Raw genomic sequence first — 22,001 nt, forward strand, 5'->3', positions numbered from 1 at the left:
TCAACTCAGTTTCAATTTTCAAAATTGTATCAACTTATAATGATGAAATTCGAAGGATACATAATACAACCATGTCTTCTACATCAAACTCTGAAATTGCAAGATATCCTCTCATAGTATTTTTCTTCTTCAATGTTGTTTTCCATCACGAACTGCTTATTATTAAATCACTTTTTGCTTTTGGAAAAAACGATATATGTTTATACTTTATGCTATTTTTCCTCTATGATATCATTAAAAATGACATAGTTGGCTTGAATTCTGTACATTTATCTGTTAAAAATTAATCTATTGTACATTAATTTATTGTACATTTATCTTTCAAAAATTACTCAAAAATTGAAGTGAATCAGTTGAAATGACTTACCATTGACTCTTACTTGAGCCACAGCAGTAATGATGCCAATGTAATTGCTGGCTGTACACTTGTAGGTTCCAGTGTCCTCTCGTTCCAGATTGATTATTGTAAGTGTGCCATCGGGTGAAATCTGCATAGATCAATATAATATTGTAAAAATTTAATCAGAATCAGTCACATAACATTCGATTGCACCTTCTTTACAAGAATCGAGAGAACTATAAACGTTTATTCTTACAGGTTTCAACATAATCTATCGTTTGATTTGAATGGGCATTATTATAGGTTGTAGCCTATATTTGAATACTGAATAAGCTATGTTTATTTTCAACATGATAACTTATAGCCTACTCTACTTTGAAGTGGTTCATGGTATTATATTTATATTTCCCTTGCTATACTCTACTAAAGACAAAAAATTGTTCAGATACAATACAGACAAAGATAACAAAAAGCGTTCAATTATTATAAATAAAAATATAAATCTAAGTACATTTTTTAAAATTATTCAGTCACAACATGTTGTGGCTATATGATGCCATTATCAAGTACATAGATTTGTATCTTCATTTATATTCAAGAGTAGCCCTAAAAACCGTTTGATTATTGTCTTTTCCAGTTCAAGTAGTGTTTCAGCTAACTAAAATTTCCATGATTGGAAATCTTGATGCCTGGGAAAGATTGATGCCTGAGGCGAAGCCTCGGGCAACAATTTCCCTGAGGGAGAAAAAGCATTTTTCACTCGTGATATACACAACATTTTTCCTCCACCTACATTTTTATAAAAACTGCAAATAAAATATTTTTTTAAAAACTTACGTGACCAGTGACAATGTGTTACAACATAAACTACATTTTATATAAACTGCAAATAAAATATTTTTTTAAAAACTTACGTGACCAGTGACAATGTGTTACAACATAAACTAAAAAGTAAACAACTGGCTTGTAATCACAGTTCACCGCCGACAGCGCTACCTGTCGACAAAAGTTGTAACAACAATGGCCGACTCAACTACAACTATGATGAAGTTCCCGTTTCAAATGTGATAAGTTAATAAGGAATATTCGTTGGCAGGTATCTTGAATAACATTGAATAAGGAATATTCGTTGGCAGGTATCTTGAATAACATTGAATAAGGAATATTCGTTGGCAGGTATCTTGAATAACATTGAATAAGGAATATTCGTTGGCAGGTATTTTGAATAACATTGAATATAAAAAAAAATATTTATACATTTTTATAGTATACTGATATGAAGTTTGTGATAATTTTAGCATACAAACATTTATTTAATATATTGATCAAATGTCTGGTTGAGGTATTAAATTTATTTGGTTTAATGACTACTCTATAAGCTTCCTCATCTGAGCTTAGACCTTCTAACCTATTTCAAATGTAAGTTTTCAAAATAGAGATGTTTCCCATGTTATTTAAATGGAGTTACTTTTACGCTCTAGGGAGTTTTTCTGTTTTTCCTCCCGAGAGCGAAAAAGTGACACTTTAGTATTATGTTCCAGGGAGTAAAGTAAGCACTTCAGACAGTAGGTGGAGGAAAATATTATTTCTTGTAATGTTGTGAACATTATGCCGCATCTATATGTTGGCCCAGAAAGCTGGCCCAGCCTGCAATGTGATCAGTGCCCAATGGAGTACAGCGTTAGCCAGCGTGGCAAACCACCCATCCACACACTGGCGCTGGATGACATTGGCCTTCATTGGGCCAACATGTAGATACGGTATGTAGACTTCATTGGGAACGTATTGGGCACTTCATTGGGTATGTAGACTTCATTGGGCACGTATTGGGCACTTCATTACTTCATTGGGTATGTAGACTTCATTGGGCACGTATTGGGCACTTCATTGAGTATGTAGACTTCATTGGGCACGTATTGGGCACTTCATTGGGTATGTAGACTTGGAAGCTTGAGTTTTTGGCTTGAGCCTATAATATTTTCTGCAAGTTGTGTGATTTCCAGCGATTGAATGGCGAAAGAAATAAATACATAAGGAAAATCAAATTTATGATTGGTTAACCTTGAAGCGAGGAGATTCTTGAAGTTGCAGATCATCCCTGGTCCAAGCTATCTCTGGTTTTGGTTGACCGGCTGCAGCACAATCCAATGTGATGGTCGACCCTTCATCAGAGTCAAAGTCGTGTGGTGTCAAAGTGAAATGCGGTTTTGCTAGAGAAAAATACAATTTTTCATTGAATAATATTCATTTTAAATTAGAATTTTGTATGTTACGTGTTTAAAAATCAATTTTTCCATTGAATATTGAATGATAATATTCAAGTGCTGTATTCAAATGCTATCAATGATTTTAACAACTGATCGATCAATATATAGTTGAAATTGAGAATAGTAGTAGGCCTATTTTAATCAATTAATTAAGAAAATGCAGGAGACAAGGATGAGGTGGTTTGAGCATGTACAGCGACGGGAGGAGAATTATGTTGGACGAAGAGTGCAGGATTTGGTTTGGGATGGTGTGAGAGGACGAGGTAGACCTAGGATGAGGTGGGGAGATAGAATAGCGGCTGACTTCCGGGAGAGTGGTTGGAGGAGAGAGGAAGCATTGGATAGGGCTTTGTGGAGAGGCAGACTAAGAGGAAGGAATGCTGACCCCATTTAAATGGGGCACAGCCAAAGAAGAAGAAGAAGAAGAAGAAGAAAAATCAATTAATTAAGAATTAGTCAATTAATTTTTGTATAGTAGCTCTCATCGAATTTCCATCTGGCTGTTAACCCTGTTGTCAATATTTTCAGTAGCAGAAGTCTTCGGGGTGATTTACAGCATCTAATTAGGATTTTCGTTAAATAATAATTATAGAAATTTAGAAGTCTTAGATGTATAATTTCACAAAGAATATTATAAATGCAATTCTGCTCTGGAGAAATCAAATTTGTGTCTATGAAAATATTGATTTAAAATCACAATTGGTGTGAAAGTGACGTCACAAAAATGCTTTCAATGGTTAAGAACTTTTCAACCTATATCATGGTTGATTGATTGATTGATTGATTGAGTACTTTATTCATGTAGATTACAACAATATATACTGGCTTATACACTTATATACAATAGCTTACAATACAGCAAAATTATAGATGAATTTACATAATATAGACTAAGAAAATTATTATTGAACTGTATATGATATGAAAAAAACAATTTGTGATAACTATAGATAATATTTTTATGCATCTACATAAATCTAAATCAATCTACTGATATCAATGTCCATTCTTCGGAAAGAATTTTCAAAATATCCTTTCCACGGTTAAGTACTGAAGGGGAGGGTATCCTTGATACCCTCTCTGAGAATGGACTTCTTAAGGTCCAAACTTCACCGTTTCATGTGAAAACATTACAGTAGTATCTTAACTTTTGCATTTTTCATCATTATTCTTGCTCAATATTATCGTAGAAGTCATCAGTTTAATATGATTCACCATGTCATTTTACCGCTACTGGTATTTATTTTCAACGCCAGAACGTAAGTTGAATTATGTTTTGTTAAACACATGAATAAAGGAATCTGAATCTGAATCCCACTAACTCTCTATGGCAGAGATAAGGAAAGATCTGAACTTAGATCTTAGAAGAAAATAAGGGAAGAAGTACTGACTTCTTTCTGATTATGAATATGGTGTCCATTTTAAATATCAACATTGATTGGATTGAATTGTTACATTTAGTGGTTAATCAGAGCCTCAATTCCTCAGATTTGGAGAAACAAATCAAATCAAATTGGTTTTTATTATACATGATTTCAGGGTACAAATATTCATATCATACAACAACGTTACATCCTATGCAACCAAACAATCATAAATAAAACTTACAGTTGAACTAAAAAATTAATCATTATAACTAAATTTTGAAAGTGATCATAACAAGCAGTTCATAATGCTATGGTGAATGTGATATTTTCGAGCTCAAAATTTAAGTGTTTTTATTCTTTATTTTGTGAATTTATAGTTTGTTTCATGTTTTTAAGAGACTTCTATTATTAATCCATCCAAATTTAAAATTGTTTGTTTTATTCTAATTTATATTTTAGATTGTGATTTGGTGTAGAAATTTGAATGGACATAACCTATAATATTTGGACAATTTAAAACTAAATTAGGAAATTGAAGAAGTTTTAGGCAATAGCCTGTTTTTTCTTTTCCGATTCTTGTATTATTTTTTGCCAACCTTATAAATAAATAAATAAATAAATAAATAAATAGATCTAGTTGCTATTACATCGTAGCTACAGAAAAAACAACATTATATTTTGAAGAACTTCATGAAAACTCTCCACAAAGGCAAAGCCTGTGTGTGGAAACTGATACAAATAAGTGATCAATTTGTATAGATTCACTTTTCTATCCTCTATATATTTATCCTCACCAGATCGCTTGTTGTAAATCATCTTAGCAGTCCTGGATTTGACTTCGCCGGCCGGATTCTTAGCCATGCATTCGTACACGCCTAGATCGGAATCTGACATCGGCGAGATCATGAGTGTGCCGTCATCTCGCACTGTGTAGCGGGGATCGGCAAGATTCAGTTCATTGCTGCAAAAAAATGAGAGAATTATTTTCAGAATATATCACTTATCAAACAATGCATTAAGTATCAAGTGCTCCCTAGTCGGTCAATATTGGTGTACAATATAAGAACCCACTTATAATATTGTTATTGAATAAAAAGACAAAGAAATTGTCAAAAACCAGATTTTATTGGAAGTTTAGAAAGAAAGACCGGTTTCGGTTGTTACACCATAGTAAATCTTCTCTGATATACAGTTTCAGAGATCAGTTTATCAGAGATTCACAATGGTGTAACAACCAAAACCGGTCTTTCTTTCTAAACTTTCAATAAAATCTGTGGTTTTTTGACAATTTTTTAGTCTTTTTATTTAATATGAATAATTACCACAATATCAACATCTCAACTACACAAAAAGTAGTGTTATAGATATTGTAATATTGTTGTAGAATATAATATTGATTACTTTGTTTGCTAGACACAGTGTTTCTAAGTAAACATTCGAAAACACTTACGTTTTGATAAGGAATGAAAAATTCATTTCACACTAGGAGGTGCTTTATCAGCCTCAACAGCTAAACCCTTTGTCTAGACTACAGCGAAGTTATTATATAGTGCTTCATCATGGAAAACAGCATCAACAATATTGATATTGTTGTTCAATATAATTATTGTTGTACAATATAGGCACCTACTTATAACATTGGGCGACACAAAAAATGTTATCATGCGTGCATGTATGCACGTTTTATGAATGAATGGTGATGAATATAAAATAATCTCTGACCTATCCCTCATCCACACAATCTTCGGTTGAGGGTCACCTTCAGCTCTGCATGTGAAGAACACTGTACCGCCAAATGAGATCTCCACATCTCTGGGCTCCTCAGTTATCCTGGGTTTAGCTGTTGGCACAGAAAATAGAATTCAAAGAAAAATAATCGATTTTTCTGTATACTACCATAGAGAAACGATAGCATAAGTAGATATCCCATGGTATAGGGCGTTCATGTCGCAACTTTTACTGTTATCCCAAGCCGATAGTTCACGTAGTTCTTTCCTATGCAGCTGTGTGATGCTGATAGTCTCTCAAATTGTGCCGTTCATACACTATCACCCCAACAAAACAGTAAAAATTGACAATAATCGACAGTAATCGGCTTTAGATAACAGTAAAAGTTGCGACATAAATTCCCTATTCCATGGGATATCTACTTACGCTATTGTTTCTCTATGATACTACCTAGATTATTTTATCAAATAGTTGTGCATATTATATCAATAAAAGGATGAATAGATGTCATTCACATCGTAGAACTGCTGAATTGTTTCCGAATGTGGGTGTAGTCTACCTCCTTTGCTGTTGGGGAAGAAGAGAATAAAAATATTGATTATTCGAGGAACAATGTATATTGGAGAGTTCACTCAAATTTAACACAGGCTAGAATTTTGACATAGTATTGAATACAAAATAGATCCTGATATAAGAAGCAATATAACATATTGTTTTCTAATAATAATTTACTGTACTGTAGCATTTATTGTCTTATACAATACTGTGAACAAATTCATCTATTTACTAGACTTACATCTTGCAAACACCAATTGTCCTTCTATTGCCATAGAATAATAAATTGTCTACCTGAAAAATTCATTCTAAATAGAATTACTAAGAGTTTAATTTATGAAATAAGAGAGTGGGTATGTAGGAAAGTTTACTTCGGACTTGAGATTTCAGAAGATTAATTGACTTTTTGTTCTAGTGCTTACATTGTTATATTGTACATACATTTATATTCTAGTGTTTATATTGCATATTGTTTCTTCTGGTACTAATTAAATTGTCTTATACATCCATCCTAATTACCTTCAACATTTTCGAACTCTCTTCCAGAGCTCAAGCATTAGCTTTTCTGGGAGAGCCCATTATTTCAATATTAAAATAAAAGAAAACATTCGTTGAATATGTTTTTAAATTAGTTTAGATTATAACATTATAAGAATGTTTTTGTTTCACTTGTTTGTAAAAAAAGAATGGCAATACTGTATTCCCCATTTATTCATGTGCGATATTATGAGATATCATCCTTGTGCTCTCAGCATATTGAAGAATTCTAAATAAAAATCAAACAGTCAATATTGTTAAAAGCATCATACATGTCAACAAGATTAAACATAATTAAGAAACAGTAGATAGATAATAGGAGATTAACACCTTTTGTTGGATGATGAAAAAGACAATAGTGATAGAGCTAGTGAGCACGAGAGAGAAAATAGTAAGGGAGAGACATGTTCTACTTTCAACGTCATTACAAGGTCAAGTTGAACGGTCAAGTTCGTTTGAAAAATAGCGAGCAATTAAGTAGTGTAGCGCTGGTTGCATAAGCTGCCTTTGCAAGGCGCTCTATCGTTTCAATATTCAATCCATTTTCAATAATCTTGAACTTTATCATAATTCGCATGTTAAAATAATGTCATCAAAATTTTCACAGTAAATAAACTATTCACGATCAAAGCGAAATCAAATTTAAGTGGTAGAGAGGACTAAAAAGTATAAACTCCGCCTAATAGGGAATGTTTAATTTCAAAAATCATGAAAATATTATTACAATAATTGTAACGCCTTCAGTAAAATCATAGAGAAACTATAGCGTAAGTAGATATCCTATGGTATAGGGCGTTTATGTCACAACTTTTACTGTTATCTCAAGCTGATTACTGTCGATTTTTACTGTTTTGACCGGGTAAGAGTGTATGAACGGCACAATATGAGAGACTACAAGCGTCATAAAGCTTAACGGGGAAGAACTACGTGGACTATCGGCTTGAGATAACAGTAAAAGTTGCGACATAAACGCCCTATACCATGAGATATCTACTTATGCTATTGTTTCTCTATGGTAAAATGTAAATAAATAAATGAATAAAAAGAAGCTTCCACTTTGCAAAATTAATTTGAAGTCAATAATCAATTAAGAGATAAATTCTGATGATTAATATTCTATAATTCAAACTATATAGCTTGTATTTGATTACAACTACTTGACAACTTCTTTCAGTTCACAATATTGTGCTTTAAATTCTAAATCTCTCTACATTTAATTTTGCTGTATTTGCAGAATGTTGAACTTTTATAGTATATAATTTGATCATTTCAATTGACTTACTGCAATGAAAGTCGTTATCGTTGACTTCTGCCAGTGATTTTCCCTCCATGGTTGTTGGAAACTGGCAGGTTGCAGCCGCTTGCGTTATTTGTCGTTTCTCTTGAAGCAGTTTGGCCAACCACATCATCTCACAGTCGCATACTAGAGCGTTGCTGTCCAATCGCCTGTTTAAAAACACAATATTCCCATTTTCAGATATTTTCCATGGCTTAAAAATAATGTAATTGATTAAAATATTATTATTAAGCATATTGAGAGAGTGAAAATCAGTGATGATATCCTATTCGAGAGAGTTGCTGCCTAGGAGTCTATTCAATTCAAATCAAGTTTTAATTTTCCAAGTCAAAAATAATGTAATTCATGATTTTTTTCTATCTATTGTGAAAGTTTTCATTGAGAAATTACATATTAATCAGGAGCGTTGCTGTTTAGACGTTTGTTCACCACAAAATATTAAAAATTTTCAGAGAATTCCAAGTCAAGAATAATTCATAAATATTATTGGATGTATATTGTGGAAGTTTTCCAGAGAAAATATATCATATCTTATTCAAGAGCGTTGTTGTCAGCACAAACATTTGACTTTTTAGTGGAACATAGCGAAAATCATAAATATATTTAATATGTTGGGGAAGTATTCCACTGAAAATTACACAATAATCAGTATTATTATTTTTATCCAATTGCAATATTCAAATGATCATGTGTATCCTTCACAATAAATCCTGATATTAGCTTACCGTATTTTTTGATAGGCTACATTGAAGAAGAAATTATGAAATTTTAAAAAATAAGTAGAGTCTCCTTCTTTACGAATAGAGTCTCTCATCTAGCTCTCTCAGTGGGGTTGTATAGCAGAGAGGACCTAGTGTCCTAACTCCGCTTATAATAAAGGCAATTATATACTGAATTGCGTTTCAAACACATTTTCAGAATAATACTAGAGTAAGGATCCTCTTGGATACTTTGTTTCTCGCATATTTTCTAGGTAAGAAAATAGAAATCTCAATTCAAATGAATGACATTAGAGAAATTTACATCTAAATAATGTGAGTAAACTAATAATTCAGATCATCCAAATCTCTTTGTTCCTTATGCATTGATGCTCTTTCAAATTGAATTGACAATTTCATTTTTTCAATTTGAATTTCAAATTCATTGACATTCAAATGAATGTCATTGGAAAATTTACATCAAAATAATATGGGTAAACTATTTCAAATGATCCGAATCTCTTTGTTCCCAATGCCGTTCTCCACTCTCAACTTATTTCGGTTCCATAAAATGTAATCCCTGAAGCTTGAACTCGAATAAGTAACTGTAAACAAAGCGAACAAAGCCTGTTGCAAAGTTGAGTAATTGCAGCTACTTTAGTATTGTAATGACGGATGAACATGAAGCTACAACAGCTGTGGCAGAGCATCGACAAAAGCAAAGATCATGTTCAAAGTTTTCGACCGTCATTCTCTCGTTCTGTTGTAGATTTTAACATCAGCTAATTTGAAATCATGACTTTGCAAGATTCTAATACTGAGTAAGATTGAGTTTGAAATATTATTGTTCTGTAATAAACCGAGGACAGGAAATGGAAGAATGTGGATGATTTTCGAAATTTACTGAAAAACTTTCTTCTGTAAAATATACCCTATACTATTAAACGAGCAATTCCTGTTTATATGTTTAGATCTTTATATGTTTTTATGTTTATATATATCTCTGTATGTGACCGGATCTCGAAAACGGCTCTAATGATTCTCACGAAATTTGGAACAAAGTAGGTTTATGATATGAAAATTCGATTGCACTAGGTCTGAACCCTGGGATAACTCGCTGAAGGACATTAAAAGGATAAATACGTCCTTGGAAAAACAGCTGGAAATTTTGACGCCTGTCTCTACCGTAATGGAAGTGAGTGAGCGAGTGCATGTGTGGGTTATTCCTCAGCTGATCTCACCAGAAGAATAATTCAGCAAGAAAAACTTATTTTCGTTTATTTCTCTTTTTCTTTAGAAAACATGTTCACTTCAGAAAGTCCAAAATAGTAACTAGAAGAAGCTGTTACTGTGGAATAGTGAATAGTATATTAACAAATATTGTAGCAAACATTAGTATATCATTCTAAATCGAATTCATACTATATCTATTTGTAATTAATGATGTGTTTATTTTTTGAAGTGTGAATAAATATTGTTATTTTGAAGAGTGATAGACGCTTAACCTAGATTTTGATTTGGACTGTCGTAGTATAAATTTGAAAAGGGACAGTTTTGGGCATAAGCCTGTCGTGCCTCCTCATATACTGTGAAAATAATTGTACGACTGAGAAAATAAATAAATAATAATATAAACTATGAATTCAATCTTTCGTTACAAATTTTCTATGCTTTTACAATCCAGAGCGAAGCTCGGTCCCCCGATATTTGTCTATTAGCCAACAATAAAATTTTGAGTTTCTAAAATAACATGATGAAGCAAATGGTAACGGTAACAATTGAAAACATAATTGTTAGAATAACTTTTCTACTACTACTTACTATCTTACTTTATCTTACTATATGAGGGTTAAGTGTAAGAGACTGCCGACTGCGCCCTAACTTCGCCAAAAAACTTGTCAAAAATGAAAGCAGTCATTCTATTCTATTCTACCACAGTAGTCTCCAGCAAAGGGATCTGTTATTATACACCTTTTACTACTCTACTTTTACAATTACTTATCATACATCCACCTCTTTCTCATTTCACACTCTGTATTCACATTACCTATATTGATATAGGATCCAAATGAATTACCTATATTGTAACGTAGCTTATCATTGCTGAGGCAATAAACAGTTCTACAAAATGATACTAGACTATTCCAAGTTAATGAGTAAGATAATTATGTATATTTCCTTAAGTTTTTATTCGATGTTTAACAATCTATGTCTAGAATATTGTTAATTTGATAATATTTTTGAAACTTACAGTCTTTTCAGATTATCAAGGTGGTTGAAAGCGCCAGGAGATATGTGTTTCAGCTTATTGTTGTGCAAGAACCTGCCATTCAAAAAATTAATGAACATTTCAAGATCAATAGAATAATAATATATTTCTAATGGGATAGTAAGATTGTTTGTTTAATTTGTAAAAATCAAGGTGAAATATGCAAAATCAATTAAAATCTACTTGATATAGTCGAAGATAGTAGATGTATAGATAGTCTGTATATCAAAGATACTGTCACGACTTGATTCTTTAAGCAATATTATGTATTCGAATTTGATTAGAAACGACTTGTTACTGTAAAACCACTTGATGTCGAATCATAAAACCACAAGATATATTAAATTTCTAATGTCGATAATTTTCTACAAAATGAACGCCAACTGATTAAGCTTGAATTTTAAAAACACTTATGGAGTGAAAATGCACTTACAATACATTGTTAGTAAAATATATCCATAAGTGTTTAAAATTCAAGTTTAATTTTAATAGTGGAAAAGTATGGATATGCAACAGAGCCAACTGTTTGGCATCCTGTTTCCAAAAAGACATTTCCAAATTTCCAAAAATTTGAATAACGGTTTGTACAATGTTTATAAGATTTGTGAAGTAATCTCTTGGTCATTGAGAATAATGATTTCAGTATCATTGAGAATAATGGATACCACAAAGAAGGTACTCACAATCTTTCAAGATTCTTCATATCTGAAAATATTCCCGACCCTAGTTTCTCGATTTTGTTGAAATGCAGGTACCTGGAAATAGAATAATATATATTTATTATAGTGGATTCATTGATCATTAATTTGAAAAAAATAATTTTGAACTAATTTACAATCTGTGAATTAATATAATATAAATATTCAACTAGTTTATGGTATACACAGTGTTAAGTTAATTTCATTCATGAATGATAAACTATCCCACTTCTATTAGCTGAGTAGAGCAACCACTGTCAAATTGTATAATCCCAAGCATTTTTCTGATGAAAGCTGGAATAAATCATTAAAAAGTCGAAAGCTAGTAAACAATTTCCTTACAAGATAAGTTATCAAGAATATATTCCAACTGAGTTGAATACAGTGCTCATTTTTCGAGACTGAAAAATCCTGGAATTAGTATTCATGAAAATTATTCTACAAAATGACATTCAAACAACATTATGAGAGCTCTAACTGGAAATTTTCAATTGCTCCAATTAAACTTGTAAAGCAAACAGAACTCGAGCAGTATGGAAAAATTGGTGGAGTGAATATTTTGAAAAGCATTTGTGTTGCATCCGTGTTATTATTATTCAGCAACAAGCTATAAGCTACTACAATATTTTTATATTATCATACAAGATAAAATATAAATTCCAAGCTATAAGTTAATGCAATAGTTAATGCTTACTACGATTTTTGTGCGAGAAGTTACAGATTTTAGTGAGTAGTCTACATTGTAGAACCTTGCAACTGAGATTGATACGGCTATTTACTACATTCTCAATATGATTGTTTGATATTTTTTCCTTTCTGATTGAGGAAAATTCACAAAAACACGGATCTATATAACGATAAGATTTTTCGCAGCAAATTGACATATTACAGTTCAAGAAGTATAAAAAAGTTTTCAGACAAGTTATTTAAACTTTCTCAAATTTTTTTTTGAATCTGGGCAAAATTATTGAAAATAAACTCTTCTGATGTAGACTTGTTACTTCTAAAGTAACATGTATATTTATTGCATTTTTTCTCTCTTATAGCGCATCAAAAATCTTACTTATCATAATTACAGAATTTCATGAATGATTTTACTTATAAAGTTTCAATTTTTACTTACAACTGTTCCAATTTATTGAGATCTTGGAACACTCTATCTTCTATTTCCTTTAATTTATTCTTATATAAATACCTGAAAATAAAAATACGGAATGAGTGCATCTTTATAAGCTGGGAAGGTGAATGGTTGGAAGCAATATACAAAGTAATTCATATAATAGATCATAGGATAATGTGTATATCATACACAAGCCTATAGACACAGCTAAGCTCATGTTTTTTCATCTACGAAATTTGTTGGTACATATTATTTACAACTGTTGAATTTATTTCTATAATAAATCAAAAAATGTTTCATTTTTTCTCAGTCATTTCTGTTTATCAATTAGATTATGATTCTCCATCAATATCTAGGGTTAGAGATTGAAATTCAGAATATTGTGCAATCTATTAGATAACATTATTATATTAAAAAAAATATTATTTTCATTGAACATAATGGAAAAGCAGTGATAACCTGAGTATTTAAATTGAAATAATTTTGAAAATACAGTAGTATTGCATAGAAGAAATTTCACTAATAAACCATATTACCGTTAGATTCATGTCATCTTGGATACCTCTATTATCAAAGCGGTGCTTCATTATTTTTTATTAGTGTTTTCATGCTTCTCTATAAACAATTCTTCCAGGGATAAAATTCTGTACAATGAAAAAAGATGAATACATTGCAATATAAATATATTATACAGAAGACTATATGTCAAAATGTATTTATTGCAAACAAATTTATCAAGTCTATTCATTGGTCTATTGTTTTGTGTATTATATATTAATACTACTTATTATTTCATGTATCAACTGAAAGAGAAAAAAAAGTAGCTGAATATTTTACTCAACCATTGAAGCTATTTTCATTGAACATAATGGAAAAGCAGTGATAACCGGAGTATTTGAATATTTGATTTTGAGATTCAAATAATGTGAAAAATAGCTTTAGTTTATTTTATTAAATTACTCAATCTATAAGAGTTGAAAATTTGTTTCCAATTCAACTTCAATTTACAATAACTGTCATCTTGTGAATAAAAAAGAACAGTTGTTATCCTCTTCATGGCTCTTGATCCCTACATAATTATTTATTTTAAATTTATTCACATAATTATTGATTTTGCCAATCCAACCTTATCGTTCATTATTCTGTCAAATCAAATATAGGCCTGAATGATTACAATTAAAGCTATACAATTTTTGATGTAATGGAAAGAAAAAGCAAAACAATTTCCTAGAATTGAATGTGATTCCTGAAAATTTCCAAATTATTGTGACAAGTGTGATGTTATATTAATCAATAGTGCTGAAGTAAAGTTTGCACTCACAGATATCTCAGCTCCTGGAGTCCATTGAAAACGCCATTTTGTAGTTTTGACAATTGGTTATTATTCAATAATCTGAAAATATAAAGGATATTTATAAATTTCAAAAATATTCATCATAAAATACCGGTACTTCAACTCTCAACCCTACTCCTTACTTTTTATACTCTAATAAAATAAATAAATAAAATTGTATTGTCGAAAAGCCATTACAGCAGTGATAACGTCAATATATAACATAACAACAATACTCTTTCAAGTCTGAGCCCGTATTACATACGAGGCAGTCAAATCTCCTCCTAGACGTCTGCTACTCAATTACCTCATTTAGTTCAGAAAACTGGCTTATTTTGCCTATTTTAAAAAAATTCATGTTTTTTCCGTGAAAGGGCAAAAAAATATAGTTTGAACCAAGTTGTAGATTGGAATCTTATCTATTATATTATGTACATAAGTATAATTTTTTTATATATATAAGCTGAAAAAATGATTTATGAACTAACTTACATTTTTTGAAGGAAACCAAAAAGTCTTACATTGATATTCAAAACTTTGGAGTAAATATGCTGAATGAAAGAGGTGTGGTAAGATCAGCTCAGACTATAAGTGGATTAAAATGTATTGAATGTATACGGTATATGAATGGACTAGAATGTATGTAAAAATTTGCATATAAGATAAGATAAGATGATATATTTACTGATAATTGTTAAAAGGCTGTTGCCTATGGTACCGGTAACATTTACAAAACTTGACAATACAAAATTAAATCGAAATATACTAATTATTTATGAATATATATTATAATGATATGATTTATATAATAATAAAATTTTTTGAATGAAGAATGTTGTAATTTTTCAAGGAGACATATAATGGTTTAATCTGATGTCTCCATGTATGTATTTATGCAAATAAATATATACATAATTATCCTGTTTTAGACTAGATGCTGAATTTGTAATATGGAACGATTTGGGTAGCAGCCTGTTTTATTACTTTATTGTAAAACAAAAATAAATTGATAAAAATATAGTTTATTGAAGGAGGAATTTGTGGCAGCGGGGATTTCATGTCAAGGGGGGGAGGTTCCAGGGGTTCTATGATACCAAAAATTGTCATTGGAAAACTATTTGTGTGATATATCATTTCAAAGGTTTCTCCAAAACAGAAATCTTGGCACAAATAAAAAATCTCAACAATAATCGAAACCAAAATAGCGGCCGATTAAATCGTTGATGTTTCATTTTCAATTGGCGGTCATTTGAGATTTAAGATTTGTGAATTTCAGACACTTTCTATCATAGTGTCATAACGTTTGTTTTGAAGAGATATCCTTACTTTTTTCATTCCAATTCAAACTTTAAAATAGATTTCAATCAATTAATTCGGTCACAGAAAAACTACTATATGAATATAGGTTAGAAAGAAATATTTAGACTACATACTTTCGTTTTCTTCAATGTTAGTCAGGATCATTGTCCAAATTGTCAATTTCTCCAGGCGATCCAGAATTGTCAATAAACTCCTCAACTAAGTCGTTCAAGCTCAAATTTTCAGTCATTTTTATATAAAATAGATACTCTATTCTGTATCTAAAAAATCTAACTGGATGTAAACAAAAACAAATGACAGTTCTTCAAGTGAAGTCGACAGGTAGGTCGAGGTTAGAATTGGTTGATCGAAAAATATCGATTTTTCTAGTATTAGTTCATAATAACTGCTACTATTATATAGTAAGGTCCACGTTATAATGACAGTGAATAAAGATAGACGAATAGTGATGCCGATTCTCTGCATTGATTAATAATATTTCTACACTGTCAAAAACATAATTGGCACCGTTGTGGACCTAGAAAAGGATAGTACCACCGGCTTTGTCGAAAGATAGACAAGGATAGCAAAACCAAAGTTGATTAAATACTGTCATTATAACGTGGACCTCACTATAGATAGCAGCATGTGATGGGAAATATCAAACTACCAGTCTGGTAGACTCAAATACCTTGAAGATGCAAGACCTTAATCTCTTCAAGGTCTTTGGGTAAACTACACACGTATCCAACACGTCTGGAATATTTACTATACAATGGAACATGAAGCACGTGTGGCACACGGGCCCAGTTTTCTATAGTGAGGTCTACGTTATAATGACAGTATTTGATCAACTTTGGTATTGCTATCCTTGTCTATCAACCGACAAAGCTGATGGTACTATCCATTTCGAGGTACACAACGATGACAATAATGTTCTTGACAGTGTAGAGATATAATTAATTAATGCAGAGAATCGGCATCGCTATTCTTCTATCTTTATCCACTGCCATTATAACGTGGACCACACTATAGACTAATGTCTGATCATGTCTGACATACGGGCTCAGACGGGAATGATTATAACAAGGGTGGTTAGCAACATACATGCATGTGTTAAGGCTGTGCAATATGGCTAAAAATAAACTTTCTACTGGTGATATTTTTCAAAGTTGTTCGATCTGTGTATATCATCAAGCTATGAAAATGAAAAGAGGTTACTCAGGAAAACATTTTTTCCGATCATTACTTTTTGAGATATGAGCACCTAAAGTTTAAGTTTTTGGACAGGACATTTCAAATTTTGTAAGTGATAAATCGATGAGATTTAGAGAGTAAATTCTTCATTGTATTTTTGATTGAATAAAACAAAATTGTTTTTAAAATATCAATTTTTGAGAACAATTTACCAAAAATAACGATTAAAAGTTATTTTTGGTCATTTTTAGTAAATTGAATAACTTTCTCAAGAATTGAATTTTTAGAAAAGTTTTGTTTTATTCAATCAACAATACAATGAAGAATTTATCCTCTAAATCTTATGGATTTATCACTTACCAAATTTGAAATATCCTGTCCCAAAAATTCAAACTTTAGGCACTCATATCTCAAAAAGTAATGATCGGGAAAAAATTTTTCTCTGAGAAAACATTTTCATTTAGATAGCTTGATGATATACAAATGGAAAAACTTTGAAAAATATCACCATTAGAAAGTTTATTTTTAGCCTTTGCACGGCCTCAATACTACCATAGAGAAACAATAGCATAAGTAGATATCCCATGGTATAGGGCGTTTATGTCTCAACTTTTATTATTATCTCAAGCTGATAGTCCACGTAGTTCTTTCCCGTGAAGCTTTATGACGCTAGTAGTCTCTCATATTGTGCCGTTCATACACTCTTACCCGGACAAAACAGTAAAAATAGACAATAATCGACAGTAATTGGCTTGAGATAACAGTAAAAGTTGCGACATAAACCATAGTTGCCCTATACCATGGGATATCTACTTACGCTATTGTTTCTCTATGATACTAGTCATACTAAATATCATACAGTATTTACTAATTATTTTTCTACCAACTTGATGGATGATTTCATGTTCATTTCATCCTACATTAGATGCCGAAAACTATAAAGACATTTGCAGACACAGCTCTGAATCTTCTGATAGTGAATATGAGACTGTTATGAGTTTACAGTACAGCTTATGATGAAGTATTTGTTTCGATTGGTAGGTAAATAAATGAATACATTCTGGAGGATTCAATACAGTACGGTACAGTGTATGGTAATGTACTTACAGTGTATGTAACTTGGACAGATTCTTGAATGTATCTGGAGGAATTTCTTTGATGCGGTTGAACCTCAAATCTCTGAAACAAACAAGAAAACAATGATGAATATCTCAACCCAATCAATTATTGAAAGAATCCAAATATTCTATGATATCAATCTAATAAATGTATAATTGGAATCTAATTCGTTATATTCTATGTAAAGAATCCAGAATGCAGATATTCAATAATAATAGGCCTATTAGAAAGAATCCAGACATTTTTCCCAATGCCATTCGAACACAAACAATTTTTTATGCTTATTCAATTCGCTTTTGATCATACCTCTCTCATCCATTCGGATTTTAAAAATGTACAACAAAATTTCGAAACGTTGGATAATTGAATATCGATAGGGATTTTCCTGAGTTTCGTGGTCAGGATAATGAATAAAGTAATTAGTGGAAGGTATATCTATAGTATTTGAGTCCACCCTACTAATTAAATACGCATGTTAATTAATGAGAGAAAAATGTAGGCCTACGGTAAGCAATGGAGAGGACTTTGGGGATCATTTTGAAACAACACAATGCATTTAGGGTTTCAGTTGTGGTCATTGAATTGTCATTAGGCTCTCGCTGTCGCGGTAATAACTGAATCAAAGGGATGTCGTTATAAACCCTTTGGGATTAGTATATAGCAGCAGAGGTAATACTGTTCTCAAGGTTATTTAATTCTGTTCTCAAGGGGATTGAGATATAATACCTTTTTCAGCTTTTCCAAGGTCCAATCATTCCATTCCCAAGCATTCCTGTACAAATAGTAGGCCTAGTACAAATACGGATGATTTGTCTCATGAAATCAAAATACAATAGGCTAATGAAAATAAATATACTAGTAGTTCTGTGAACAGTAGACCTCGCGCTCAGTAAGTTACAATGACCTGTTGTTATGTTTTCTCAAAATTTAATAAATAATTTATCAATTTAAAATGTCCAGAAAAAATCCTAAATAAATATAGAGCTTTCTGTCCTATCGTACCGTGACGTGTCATCCCGGAATGTGAGTGTGAGCGCTGTTATCAGGTCTGGCTGCAACTGTCTACAACGTTGATGGAAAGATACATTTTCAAAATGTTCTATGTTTTTGAACGGGTAGTATTATAGTCCACTAGACAGCTGATTTATGATGAATAATTCTATAGTCTGATTTTTACGGTAATATTGGCGTATGAAGGAGGCTCCTTTTTCCTTTTATATTATCCTTGAAATGCAAAATTTCCAAAAACCTTGTATATACGTCGACACGCAATTTAAAAAGGAACATACCTGTCAAATTTCATGAAAATCTATTACCGCGTTTCGCCGTGAATGCGCAACATAAAAATATATAAACATTTAAACATTCAAACATTAAGAGAAATGCCAAACCGTCGACTTGAATCTTAGACCTCACTTCGCTCGGTCAATTAGATACTAGCAGGTACCACGTGCTCCGCAAGTTGGCTCTCAAAACTTGAGAAACTGGAATCTTGGAGAATTTTAAATAGGCCTATAACAATCCTCGGTAAATAGATAATCTATATGCATAATTCCAAGTTAATCCGTCCGCAGTAGTTTAGAAGTGATGATGCGGCATTCGTGAATTTCCTATAAGAATAAAGAATTTTACTGGCCATAAAACAACATTACAAAATGTAAGCAATAGCCTTTGTCAATAATAGGTGAAATATCACAAGGTTGGCTCTATCAAACGATCAAATTTACATATACCATAAACACCTCTAATACAAGGCCCCGGTCTACGATATTGCAACGTCGCAGTGTAGGCCTAGAATCTAATACATGATTGGTGAAAAATATTCAAAAAATACCAGCTGATCTTTTTCACCAATCATGTATTAGATTCTAGGCCTACACTGCGACGTTGCAATATCGTAGGCCGCGGCCTTGTATTAGAGGTGGCTATGCATGCATATACATATTGAAATATTCCAGGTGCTCATTTACAGAATAGAAAGCTTCAGACTTGAGCCATTTATCAACATCAATACAAAGCGTTTTCAATGGTAACTGCTTAACATTATTTGGTAGTAAAATAATCATGCGAATTTATAGATACTTATGACTTTTCAAAGTTCTAGTCAATCTAACTGTAGGTCTAGTTACATCATCCTTATGTCTAGTGTAATGTGAATGTACAAAAATGGCGACCAGATGGAATCCCGTACGTGTATAAGCCAATTCTTCCATTCATTATACCAATATCGGAGCACCGAGCTTCGCTCATTATTTTTATTTATTGATAAACAGAACACAATTCTCTAAAATGATCGTGTTCATATTTCACAGCTGGCTATATGATTTCGGGGATGCGATATTTTGATTTTTCACATACTCACTTTTTTATTATACACAGCTGTTCAAGCCAAGGATGAATTATCCTTTTAATGTCGTTCAGCGAATTTTCCCAAGGATGAGACCTAGTGCAATCGAATCTTTAAATCATAAACCTACTATGTTCCAAATTTCGTAAAAACCGTTAGAGCCGTTTTCGAGATCCGTAAAACATAGATAACCATATAAATATAGCCAGATATAAAAATAACCAGATATATAAATATAGAAATTGCTCGCTTAATGTAATAGGATAGATAGATAATATTACAATCTGAAGTAATGTTTTTTTAAAAAATAAGAATAGGATTAGTTTTAAATCCTCTACGGTATTTGTATCGATATTACTGTATTCTCAGATCAAGGTTGACTACTCCCCTCTTGGCTCAATCATATGAAATCATTATTGATTGACTTGGAATCTTGGAGTATGTAATTAGAGTAATTGAGTTGTCTGGTTGAACACAACATATCAATCAATTTCATCATAGTTGATTGGGTTGTTGGAATAATAATTATAATGTTGGTTATAGTTGTTGGAGATAAGTTATACATTATCATGAGTTACATTCAATTCCTTTTTCTTATCTGAATAATATATTGGGAATATAATATAATTTTCATTGAGGAATTGCGTTTATACCAATTTCAAAACATGATTTTATTTCAAATTCGATAAATTCTCAAGTTGTCATTCATTCATTCATTACATAAAGTCACCTTTGTTGATTCATAAATTCACAGCATTTGGAATTTTTATATTTTTGTAGCAAAATCCAAAATCAATGGAAGAAACAAGAATTCAGATCGCAGACGCCCTCTTCATTTCTATTGACGAATGCCCATTTCAATGTCAGCTGAGTGATCCACTACGTCACACAAAGTCCACCAATCACGAGCCAGTACACTCTGGTAACCGTCATTTTCTTGATACAAAACCACGCCTACAACGAGCTCTCATTGGCTGACAGTGTTACGTCATAGCTTGAGTACGGTTTTGATGAAAGAATCTCAGTTAAGCGAGTAGACTACGATTCAGGTGATTGGTACAAGTCCACTTTTACAACATGCTTTAACACGTGTGTGTGTGTGTGTGTGTATGAGTGTATGTGCGTCTGTGTACACGATATCTCATCTCCCAATTAACGGAATGACTTGAAATTTGGAACTTAAGGTCCTTTCATTATAAGGATCCGACACGAACAATTTCGATCAAATGCAATTCAAGATGGCGGCTAGAATGGCGAAAATGTTGTCAAAAACAGGGTTTTTCGTGATTTTCTCGGAAACGGCTCCAACGATTTTGATCAAATTCATACCTAAAATAGTCATCAATCTGCCTAGTCTCTATCAACTGCCACAAGTCCCACATCTGTAAAAATTTCAGGAGCTTAGCCCCATCAATGCAGATAGATTCCCAATTATCAGGCTTCAGATACAATTGAAACGAAAAAAATTAAGTGGAGTAGATTGAGCATGAAAATCTCTACAATTAATGTTCAGTAACATTTTCACCTAAAATTGAAAATGAGCTTTAAATTCGAGAAAATGTGATTATTCAATTGCAAATTATTGTTGATTCTATTAAATCATTCACTATGAAGAGATAGCAGACCTCATGTGTGTCTCCAGCGTTATTGCCCTGTCACCAGCTGGCTCAAATCTTTGAATAGTAGACTTGAGATGCGCGGGAACACTAGCGTCAGGTGCGCCACACCAGATTTTTACCACTGATGATGATAATATCACTCTAAATCACCTCATCTCGAATTAACGGAGAATCGACAGTGAGTTACTGTATCTCTGTATAGTACTGCAAA

At 31.9% G+C, this 22,001-nt stretch overlaps 1 protein-coding gene across 1 annotated transcript in view; it reads right to left on the bottom strand.

The window, feature by feature from the left end:
- The window catches only part of LOC111050982 (peroxidasin homolog), a 592,805-nt gene that overhangs the window by 89,934 nt on the left and 480,870 nt on the right, over positions 1-22,001 (bottom strand). Inside the window, 10 exon segments of the mRNA XM_039431658.1 lie at positions 368-488; positions 2,402-2,550; positions 4,769-4,935; positions 5,697-5,814; positions 8,077-8,240; positions 11,041-11,112; positions 11,742-11,813; positions 12,880-12,951; positions 14,198-14,269; positions 17,813-17,884. Of these exon segments, the coding sequence (XP_039287592.1) occupies positions 368-488; positions 2,402-2,550; positions 4,769-4,935; positions 5,697-5,814; positions 8,077-8,240; positions 11,041-11,112; positions 11,742-11,813; positions 12,880-12,951; positions 14,198-14,269; positions 17,813-17,884 (1,079 nt within the window).

This window comes from Nilaparvata lugens, chromosome 6, assembly GCF_014356525.2.
Source record: "Nilaparvata lugens isolate BPH chromosome 6, ASM1435652v1, whole genome shotgun sequence".
Lineage (NCBI taxonomy): Eukaryota > Metazoa > Arthropoda > Insecta > Hemiptera > Delphacidae > Nilaparvata > Nilaparvata lugens.